At 41.4% G+C, this 11,001-nt stretch overlaps 3 protein-coding genes across 3 annotated transcripts in view; 2 read left to right on the top strand and 1 right to left on the bottom strand.

The window, feature by feature from the left end:
• Positions 1-267: 267 nt before the first annotated feature.
• Positions 268-3,051, bottom strand: LOC109962365 (cysteine-rich venom protein-like). Its single transcript, XM_020604039.1, has 6 exons — positions 2,676-3,051; positions 2,482-2,579; positions 2,129-2,219; positions 1,735-1,871; positions 1,516-1,610; positions 268-509 (listed from the first exon to the last, which is right to left on the bottom strand). Exons 1-6 carry the CDS (start codon positions 2,770-2,772, stop codon positions 488-490), a joined length of 540 nt encoding a protein of 179 aa, XP_020459695.1. The 5' UTR covers positions 2,773-3,051; the 3' UTR covers positions 268-487.
• A 2,281-nt stretch (positions 3,052-5,332) lies between these two features.
• Positions 5,333-7,018, top strand: LOC109962366 (protein RD3-like). The gene is made up of 2 exons (XM_020604040.1): positions 5,333-5,563; positions 6,208-7,018. Exons 1-2 carry the CDS (start codon positions 5,355-5,357, stop codon positions 6,494-6,496), a joined length of 498 nt encoding a protein of 165 aa, XP_020459696.1. The 5' UTR covers positions 5,333-5,354; the 3' UTR covers positions 6,497-7,018.
• A 19-nt stretch (positions 7,019-7,037) lies between these two features.
• LOC109962364 (retinal degeneration 3, GUCY2D regulator) overlaps positions 7,038-11,001 on the top strand; it is a 20,002-nt gene continuing 16,038 nt past the window's right edge. The window contains 1 exon segment of the mRNA XM_020604038.1: positions 7,038-8,356. The gene's annotated coding sequence lies outside the window, so the exon portion shown is untranslated.

Below are 11,001 nucleotides of genomic sequence, written 5' to 3'. Positions count from 1 at the left end.
TTGTTACTAGTCTTTATTATTAGTCACAGCCAGCAGGTGTGGCTTCAAACTGTGGCTGACATGGCTGTAGAATGAACTTTTCCTTCCCACTTCTGCCCAGTCCACCAAGTCAAGTATGTTCTCCTTCCTCACACACAGCATCTGCAGACATTGCTTGTCCAGACAGGTACTGTGCTAAAGTAAATTTCCTCCTTATTCTCTCTCGATTACAAAAAAGGACAAAGTACCAAATCACAGGAAGTACTTTTTTATTTCCTAACAGCGTGAAGACATGACAGTTTTGGGTTGTGGTCTTAGGCGACACACAATGCAAAACAAGATTTGCTGATGAGTTATCTTTAATGAAATTGACTGAATCAGAGACAGTGTGGACACAAGGCATTTAAATGATCTCTGTGGTGCACTTGCAGGAGGCGAGACACCAAGAGGCCACATCCTTGTTCCTGCAGAGCCCCTGCTGCTTCAGATCAGGCAGGTAGGGTACTGATCAGAGTAGGGACAGGGGATAGCTGGGAGAGAGCGAGAATAGGAGAACATTAATGGCAGAATGTTATATTTCATTTTATGAGAAAATAGAGTTCCCCTAGTATTATTAATGTTTTTGTTGGAGTCTCCCCTTGACTTAGAAATACACTGTAATGCGCTCCCCACAATATTTATGGTGACCATTTATTTATTTATGGTTTTAGAAGTGTAGACCTTCAGCTTTAGTTCAAGGAATTTCACAAAAACATGGCCCTGTCCATTTAGGAATTACAGCTATGTTTAAACATAGTGTCCATTTTCAGAAGCTCAAAAGTAACTGGACAAACTACAAAACAATATAATTATGTATAAATATATAATTATTAATTTTAATGTTTGGAAGGAAATCTTTGTCAGTCAACGACTGCCTGATGTCTGGAAGCCCTTAAATTAAAGCTGAAAGTCTACACTTCTAAAACCTATTGACTGCTTCATTTTCTATCTTTTAGACCAATTTGTCCATCTAGAAAACTGTACATTATTGCAGCATACTGACTACAGATGTGAAGTTCCAAGGATTAAGCCTTTACTAAATATATGTATATTCATATAATCTAACAATCAAACTTATTAGATCATATGGTGACCTTCTACATAAAGGGACAGGATCCCATTTTCTGCATGTGTAGAGTGGTTTAAGAAATTGTGGGGGTTAAGACAGTGGCCCTCGGTGCTTTCCCTAACTTGTGTTTCAACTCACATGTTGATCCTCAAGCTCTTTTAGGTGCGAATCATGTCACAGTGATGCTAGTGTTGCCATTTGCTCATAGATTTGTACTCCACTAAATGACTTTAGGTCAGGGCATAATAAAGCAGTATAACAGAATAGTACTTGGCACTAGTACTTCATCATGGTCTGAAATGTACTAAAACTATGATACTTATATAACATAGTTACTTTCAGTTAGTTTTAACTCGACATATGGTATTACATATAAAAAGGCCCGAATAAGACAAGAGACATCTAGATTGCAAAATGTTTGCACTTACATTTGCCAATACAGGCAGACATAGAAGTACTTGTATTCAGCGTTGGGACAGTAGGACATGCCACAGCCAATCTTGGTGGACATATACCAAACAAGCTGAGCAGAGACACAGCGTAAAAATCATGACAATCATAAATCCACATGTGATGGTAAATCTGCTTTTAAAATTCTCAGAAATACATAAAAAATGTTTATAAAGAAACTGTGAATATAGCTCCACCTGGCTGAGGTCTCCGTCTGCTTTTCCAATGACAAGGCCTGGTATTCTGCTCGGCCCCTCACGATACCAGAACAGGATGACATTTCTCCAGGTGACCTTAGAGTTGGACATGAACAGGTTCTCTCCACAGCTAACAGCTACAGTCAAAGAGGAGGTGTGGGATGTGCTTTAGTCTTCTTAAAAACTCAGTGGTCACACATGAATTTCAGTCTCCACTTCACACTGTCTTGATAAAAGGAGGGAATTGACCCCTGTGGGCTCCTAACTCTGACTATTGAGGACAGTTGGCTGCGCTTTACGAGGGTCAAAACCAATGAAAAAATTATGTTGTGGAGTCACAGCCTGGCTAACTTGTTGTAAGGTATAAACAATAGAGGTGCTGTAATGCACTTACTGCCGATCATTCTGCTGCTCTGAGGGCTGTGTTCCATGGAGCAGGTGTCGGCCCATTCCTGAGCTTTGGCTGCAACCTCGGCATCCCATTTCTGAGGAGCAGAGGACAGAGTGGCTGTTAAATCAGCACATGTAGACCTCTACAGTATGAACTTCATATTATCTCTGAGTGCTGTGTGCTTGTCTGGAAGACCATTTTATTCTTCACTGATATGCTGCATGAGGGAGCATGTGAAACAAGCACAAATAAGCTAGGTGATTTAACATTTCATGCTCAGAATCAAATATTTTCACTAACGCCCAGTGAAGCACACTTTATTTATGAAATGATTAATGCACAAATAAAATTATTACCATTTTCAGCTTTTTTTTAGCAGTAGGCTGAACAGTTTTTCTCAGGTCATTATGCAACTTCTCAATCTCCTGGACAACAGAAGGGATGAGGCCAGATTCTAAATAAACACCATTAAAACAAGAGGTTTAAATGTGAAGCACTGTGCAAAACATGAGTGAAAAATAATGTATGAATAACAAGTACAAACACTTACCCTCCTTCACGTTTAATTTGCAAAGATGAGAGAAAAAAATGTAGGTTAATGTTTTGCATATTAAGGTAAAAAGCATCAGTTCAGCAGCCTCTCTCATCACCACCTTCCCAAACTAACTTTCCACACAATGATCAATGTTGCTCTTAGGAGGTGTGCTCCGGCCGGTCCTTGATCTGACACTTAAATGCATGCACAATAATTAGTTTATAAAATAACACATGACTGCAGCTCACAAGCCATAAATAAAAAAAATACCATGCACATGTCCCGATGACGATACAGGCATTACTAACAGCAGGTAAAGTCAGCGTGTGGCTGCTGTCGCTCACCCCAAGCTGCAGGGCTCATGTTAGGGAGTAGAAATAATGTGATCCAATCTAGGGGTGGGTGACACTATCATATTTGATGGCTCCTTGGGCCACAAATGTGAAACTATATTTTTTTATCGTGGAATGACCCCCAGACGCAGTGGGATAAAACGTAAAGAACGCACGGTGCGTATAGGAATACAGATCCATGGGCCGCTGTTTAGTGTCCTTACCTTTCCAGCCAAGGTGCCAGGCACCTGAAGAACAGCGAGGACGCTGAAAGCACACAGGAAGGTGAAGGTGTACAGAGTCATGGTCAAATCCAAGACAGTTAACCTCCAAGAGCCTTAGGTGCGATTTATATAGGCAGGAGCACAGAGCCTTTCTTGTGACAATTGAACACACAGTTTCAAGGACATCCTTTTTTAACAAGACAAACATCCTGAACTTGGGATTAAGGGACATAGAGCATCTTTTGTCCCATGCCCTTGACAAACACAAGGAAACAGCACTAAAAGATTGCAGACCTCTGCCAAGGGGCAACTCCATTTCCCCATGATGTTATAAAAGTAATATTGCCATGATAGCTTGACCCTCATAATATGATTGCTGGACCATGAAAACCTACTAGTGGCATGTGGAGGGATGCTAATATGCTGATACAGAGTCATAGAATTCAGTTACTGTTTAACCCTTTCAAGATATTTCATTATCAATTCATCACCTTGTTTGACTGTTTCCTTGCATAGAAAGCCAGTATGTCAGACGGCTTGGCGCTATATTTGTCATAAGTTAGAAAGACATCAATGTGCCAAGAGGTGAGGGCAGAGGGACCAGCTCCATATCACCGTTTCAAACCTTACTCAGTTCACAAACTCTCTCCTGACAGAAATGTTGGATCTTAATCTTGTTTAAATCTGCTATGATGGCCTGAGGAAATGTGAGTTCTGTGAAGGATTTTTAATTGCATAGCTTGGACACTGTTACAAACACTGAAACATTTAGTTTGTGTCCAAGATTCATTCCAGTTTTTCACTGATACCGATTTGTCTAATTCTTTTTTCCCAAATGCACCTTAAGTAATCGGTGCCATTGTTTGTAAAGGTCTTGAATCTGGTTCAAGTTGCTAATTCATCACCTTGTTTGACTGTTTCTTTGCACACAAAGCCAGTATGTCAGACAGTTTGGCTCTATATTTGTCATGAGTTAGAAAGACAATGTGCCAAGAGGTGAGGGCAGAGGGACCAACTCCATATCACCATTGGCACCGGCCACCACCAGAATCTGATTGGCCACTGCTGGTGCCACCATTGGTGCCACCCATGGTGCCACTCCTGCCAAAATAACCTTAACCCTATCCCTCCCAGGCTGAGTAAATAAGGAGCGCAGCCCAAGTTAGCTAAAGAAAGCATTATGCGTCTCATTTTTACACAAAACTTGATTTGTTCCTTAATAATGTGTTGTTTATTATTTCATAGAACTAAAGGTTTTAGAAACTTTTGACATATATTTCAAATGTGCCAGCCCTCCCTGGGTCTGTGCCCCAACCTGGTCACCCCATCCAAAATATTCTAGATCCACGTGCTTGTGGCCCAAACCTCAAATCCAATGTCCATTACCCCTGGTATTTTTGCATATTTAGAGGAAACAGATGTCATTTTAGACTGGGCCCTCCAGGTGTCTCACTGCCCTCCATGCTTGAACAGTGTAACTTATGAGTGGGCTCCAGCTGGGATTACTAATATTTCTCATATCCTTTACATATAATGGGTCTTTTAATGGGTATGTAGATTACACACTTTCTATGTCGTACCACAGAGAGTTGTCATCCTCATGGATCCACTTTACAACTGATTTGGTATGTTTTTTAAAATCAGGGAGACCTAGGCCACTTTTATTGACTCCACATAGCACAGATAGTTTAAGTCAGGGCCTTTTCTTGCCCATAAGATAAACCAGCTGTCAGTTGTTCTGGTTGTCAAACTCATTTTTCTTTTAATGTCCAGTAAAGCTCAGCCTTGGAAAAATTCTTTTTGAAATTAGCATGAGTGATAGACTGGTGACCTGTCCAGGGTGCACCCCGCCTCTCACCCAATGTCAGCTGGGATTGGCTCCAGCCCCTCACCAACCCTCTTCAGGATAAGTGGTATAGATAATGGATTGATGATGGATTAGTCTGAGCAAAGATTCCAGCAGCAAGCTGCTCCAGTTTAATCAAGGTCCCATCTAATATTTTCAGTGCAGTGACTCCTTCAGATTGTTTCTCCCTCATCAGGGGGCAGTGAAGGAGTACAAGGCCATGGCCTCTTGGTTCAACTGGAATTATTACCGAAGCCGCCACTGCCCAGCCGATGTGGTCACCGACACCCTGATGCTGGAGTTCAGCTGGCAGCTGAAGGAGGCAGAGAGGCGGCAGAGAGAGAGGGAGAAGGAGTACCGACGCCTCAAGACCGGAGTGGACTACAGCTGGCTGGCCAGCACGCCTCGCTCCTCCTACAACATCAGCACTGGGGAGAGGCTCAGCCTGGAGGGCCTCTGCTCCAAGGTGCCACCATCCTGCTGCGGTTTCGTCATACTCAAGTAAGGAGCCATTGAACTGACACAAAAGTAGAAGAATATTACTGGAACTAAAGCCTGAAATGTTGCAGACAGACACACTAAGCGTTATCTTTGGCTTAGACAGATGAGGTTTCATTAGGACACTGCTCTGCTGGCCAACCTTTATGACCGTATGAAAAGTTTTTCTATCCTTTAATCTTCAGCACAGACATCCTGAACTTGTTGAGCAACTCTTCGCGGAGAGCTGGGAAGGTCTCAGGTGTCTTATTATGGTTTGACATTTTTGTGAAGTAGTTTGAGAGGTGTTAATGTACGTGAGCAGTGAGGTGATAAACGTTAGGTGGAAGTTAAACACACACACACACACACCCAACAGGGACCACGTGAAGCTTGTTTTTGTGATTTTAATGAGCTGTGTGAGTTGTCTTATAAAAATCAGTTCACACCACTTTAAAGAAAATTTGAATTTCACCTTATGAACAAGTTTTCTAGTCATTTTTTGTAGAAGGGTCTAATAGAGGAGGCACTATGCAACAACAATAAAAAAGAGAAATATTTTATGAGCTCTTTTACCTGTTCTTCCATTATGGAAGAAAATAAACTGACAATCTCTGCACCCATGTGGTTACTGTATCATTTCTCATCACCTGTTTTGCTTTGTACAGGTTCAGGGAAGCCATGCAGGCCAGTGAACCTGAAGTGGAGGAGGTGTTGGGCGTGTTCCGCTCTGTCCTCCTGGAGGCTCTGGACCACCTGAAGGAGGAGCAGGAGGCACAGCACCTGTGGATCAACAGATGTCCCAAGAGCATGTCCCTCAAGAATTTCAGGTCTCGGATCAAGATCAACCCGTTTGGATGCACGGTGGGCCTGACCTCCGCTGTGTCTGACGGGGCAGGGCTGAGTGACCTTAAAACTGTGTCAGAGAATGTGGAAAGAGGTATGGAGAGTGAGTAGAGGTCACAGTGGGTGTGGAGCATGCCCGACTTCAGCTACAAAGGAGAGAGCAGCAGCAAGGTTGCCTGATGTGGGGCACCGGTGGAACGTTTCAGTGGGACATATACTGATCTCCCCAGGACTCTGCTGCCATATGTTCACTTTCCACCAGGTGGAGGAGGATGAATGCCATCCTTCCCTGTAGGAAACCACTCAGCATTTGTTCCATTTATCTTTTCATCTGCAAGAGTAATGCCAGGTGTTTTTGTCTAAAGATTTTTCAACAATGTTTTTACTTGAAAGGGTTTTCCTTTCAATGAGATCACCTTTGGTGGAGATTTGACATCTAAGCTTTGAGGTCTATTATTTGTAGACCCACAGGGATATTTATGTAATTCAAAGAGCCCATGGCATCCTTTTACTTATTTTTTTTTGTTAATAACAGTGTTAAAATGGTGAATTATCGTCTTAGATCTGACCTAAACCTCATAAAATGAAATGTATGTTCTAGTACTTCTGTGTAAAAGCAACTTGGTTTAAACACATCTCAAGTATACACATCTCGCAAACTCTCACTCACTTTGAGTGAGAAGACTTTTTTCTAATAAAATGAAGTATTTCTTGATAGTTTTAGGATCTCCCTTGAACAGTCTTTATCTCCAGGCAGTAGCGACATCATGAGCTTGCCTGGCATCCACCGGTGCCATTGTAAAACAGAATTTTGAGATTGTGCACAGTTTTGTGGATATGTTTTACCTCCTGTTGCTGCACTGTAACCAGAAGATGTGGAGAAAAATGTAGGGTCTGAGGTTACTGCATGTCTGGGAATGTTTATGTACAACAACTGTTAGAGACGCTCGACACTATGATGAGCGAGCAGGAAAAAAAAGACGAACCCAGATAGCTGGCTTTGGTGCAAGCAGTGATATTTATTTACAAAGTGAAACAGTGCAATGAGAAGGGGAGAGGTAGTTAGTGGTAACCGGGTGTCGACCAGCTGTTGGAGAAAAACATATGCAGTCTATGGAGTGGTGAATAATGACAGACCGGGCTGCGGACGCTGGGGTCACTCCTGGATAGATCGGGGTTGAGGTGAAGATGACTGTGGAGACAGGAGCATGGAACAAACAGTTAAAGGAGACTGTGCATCGACCTGTATGGTGGTGGCTGGGAGAGCTCAGTAGATCCAGGGTCCAGAGAAGCGGTTTGTAGAGAAGGAAGCAGCGGGAAACAAAAGAAGGTAATACTTAACAAAAAGAGAGAGAACTATGACTGGCGTAAGTAGCGCAAGAAGCAAAATAACAATCAAAGGGGCCTGGAGACAGAGACTGAACTGTCAGGGGAGTGATCAGTCAGCAGGGTATAAGTAGGGAGGAAAGTGATCAGGTGCAGCAGGTGATAATCAAGGGAAGTGGGGCAGGTGTGTTAGTGTAATCAGGGAAGCAAAACTAGAGTGAGAAAAAGGAAGAGAGGAAGGTGCAGCTAGGCAAACCTGACAGCAACTCGCTGTTTTACCTGACTGGGTCTAAAGTGGCGTGAATGGAGTGGCCGGAAACCTACAGGCAGCCGGCCAATGAAGCACCCCGGGGTGGTGAATGATCAGCTCATCGACGCTGGATTTCCCTGGAGCACAGTACCTGTTTGTTTTGACTGCTTGAGGCCAGAAATAATGTGTTCCACATATGATGTGTTGCTGGTCAAGAAGTAGATAAACAACCCGTGATGTTACTGTCGGCACTATGCTACCTGTAGGAATTAATTTCACTACTTTGGGACTGTATGTGGTCATGTGGAGGAGACACAGCAACCACTGGTTGGATTTACCAACCTTGGAGCTGCTTGAAAGAGAGCGATGTTTCGACTACCTGGTGGGACTTAACAGTAAGTTTAAAAAAACACATGTTTGCATGTCTGCTAATGCGTTGTATGTCTGCATTATGCCAAGTAAAATATAGGGTTTCACAATTAAATGCTTTGTTTAGAGTGGTACATATCTCTGTTCATGGGTACATATACTGTTGTTTATCTATGATGGAGAAATTGAAATGAATTGATGCCGTTGCAGTTTGTTGTGCTGTCCACTTGCGACACAACACTGGCAACAGGAGTCCTGCTCATTCACAAACTATCCTCTTGTTTTTAGGAAGAGGCTCTCTGGTTTTATCATTCTGAAATAATTACACACTATGTGGAGTTATGAGGGGTGACAAGCTAGTCTAGAGGTACCCAAGATTAAATATTAAATGGCTGGAAATGAGCATCCATGGGCACTTGAAAGACTTTTGTTGCAAGAGAAAATAGTTGTGCAACATCAGACAACCAAACTGTCCTGAGGTGAATGAACATTTGACCAGGGGTTCTCCATTAGATTTCTGTAGAGATGTTACTTATCGTCTCTTACTTAAACCAAGTTATCAATAATCAGTGTTCACATTAATGTCATGCTCTCCACAGGGTGCACAGCACAAGGACTCAGCACAGTAGTTTATCATCCATGGTCAGCTAACCATAAGCTTTGATTGTATGTTCTTCATTCAGAGGTGGAGGGGGGGGGGAAAAAGCAGAGATATTGTTGAGAGAAACATTTCAAAGTAAAATCTTTCCTGCCTTTTATTACTGTTTCCTTTCTGTCTGTACAGGACACACTGTGTTTACCCAATCGGTCATATAAAGCTTTGAACTGACCAAATGTAGTTAAACTACATTTAATTACATATAGTTAACTATTCCTCAACACTGAATACAGTGTAGTTTTAAATTGAAACACTCAAGTACTTCAATATAGTACCTGCATAAATATATTTAGTCATTTGTTGTAAACGGTGGTTCTTCCTTGAAAATGAAAATCAGTGCATTTCAAATTGGGACTGCCACACCTTGTGTAAGAGGAAGTCGCCTTATTTGGCCTCCTGTGGAATCCTGGCAGCCTCCATTGATACACATACAGTAAAACTGTTTAAATCTTGGACGCATTCCATAAAGATTAAACACTGTTGTTACTGGTCTTTATTATTAGTCACAGCCAGCAGGTGTGGCTTCAAACTGTGGCTGACATGGCTGTAGAATGAACCTTTCCTTCCCACTTCTGCCAAGTCCACCATGTCAAGTATGTTCTCCTTCCTCACACACAGCATCTGCAGACATTGCTTGTCCAGACAGGTGCTGTGCTAAAGTAAATTTCCTCCTTATTCTCCACTGATTACAGAAAAAAGTCAAAGTGCTTCAAGTACCAAATCAGAGGAAGTACTTTTTATTTTCCTAAAAGTTCAAAGACATGACAGTTTTGAGTTGTGGTCTTAGGCGACACACAACATAAAACAAGATTTACTGATGAGTATCTTTAATGAAATTGAATCAGAGGCAGTGTGGACACAAGGCATTTAACCCCTGTAGTCTGTCTGGTAAATAATACCCGTATTCCAACATTTACATCTCTATGGTTTCCTTGAAAGCCTACACCCCCATGGGGCTATACTGAATGTGAGACACATTCACTATGTGATGTATAGGTTTGTCTGTGTTCATTGGGGCTGTGTTGTGTAGACCAAAATAGTTACTGTGTGTTCAGCTTGTGCTGTGCACAATGTTTAAAATGTCCTGAATGTTTGAAATTACTGAGGTTCAAATAAAAATTAGCAGTTGTGAAAAATTTTGCTTCATTTGTAAATTTGTTATTTTTTCCAATCGTCTAACAAGAAATTAGCATAATACAGTTGTGTAATGTAATCTAACAAAGGTAATAAGCAAATGTAAACATCTATTCATTATTAGAGTTGGTTTTTGCATTGTTTTAGATTAGAATTCTTTGATTATGTTGAGTTACAAAGCCAAAATATGTTTGTGGGTGCAGGACACCCGTGAACAGAACACAGGTAGTGTAAGCAAAACATGATCAGAACAGTTATAAAATGTATGTCTTGGCTAGAATGTGATGCCAACTAAATTAATTCAGACAAATCATCCCAATTTAAGTAATCATTTAATATTACAATTATTCTGAACAGAGTAGTAGTTGAATAGGTAATCTGGTAGTTAGGAAACAGAGAACAGAATCACTCCGCCTGCAATGGGATAGATAAAGTGTCGTGGCTAGAGTGTGATGCTGACTAAATTCATTCAGACAAACATCCTAATTTAAAGGATCATTTAATATTACAATTATTCTGAATAGAGTAGTATTTAAACAGATAATCTTGTACTTAGGGAAGCAGAGAACAGGGACTCTAAAAGATAAAGCATTTTAAATAAGAAGATTGTCAAAAGCGTCAGTCCAGTCAGTTGTTGTTGGTCATGAGTCAGTCTTTCTGTCAACCCACAGTCAGTTGTCATTCTCCCCAGCCCTCTGGGGCCGGGTGTGAGAAAAAAGGTCCATTCTTTTGAAAAGAGAAGACTAATAAAAAGATATGTTTCTCTATATGAAATTTATTATGCATTAACATATCAAAATAAGCATGTGCACATGGATCCCATCTGTTTAGGATAAACAGAAAAGACTAACTTCAACTTAGCAGTACACAACATTTATA

Source organism: Monopterus albus, unplaced genomic scaffold, assembly GCF_001952655.1.
Source record: "Monopterus albus unplaced genomic scaffold, M_albus_1.0 scaffold63.1, whole genome shotgun sequence".
NCBI classification, from domain to species: Eukaryota; Metazoa; Chordata; class Actinopteri; order Synbranchiformes; family Synbranchidae; genus Monopterus; species Monopterus albus.
Note: the sequence above shows the minus strand (reverse complement) of the source record. Positions and strands in the feature narration are given on the sequence as shown.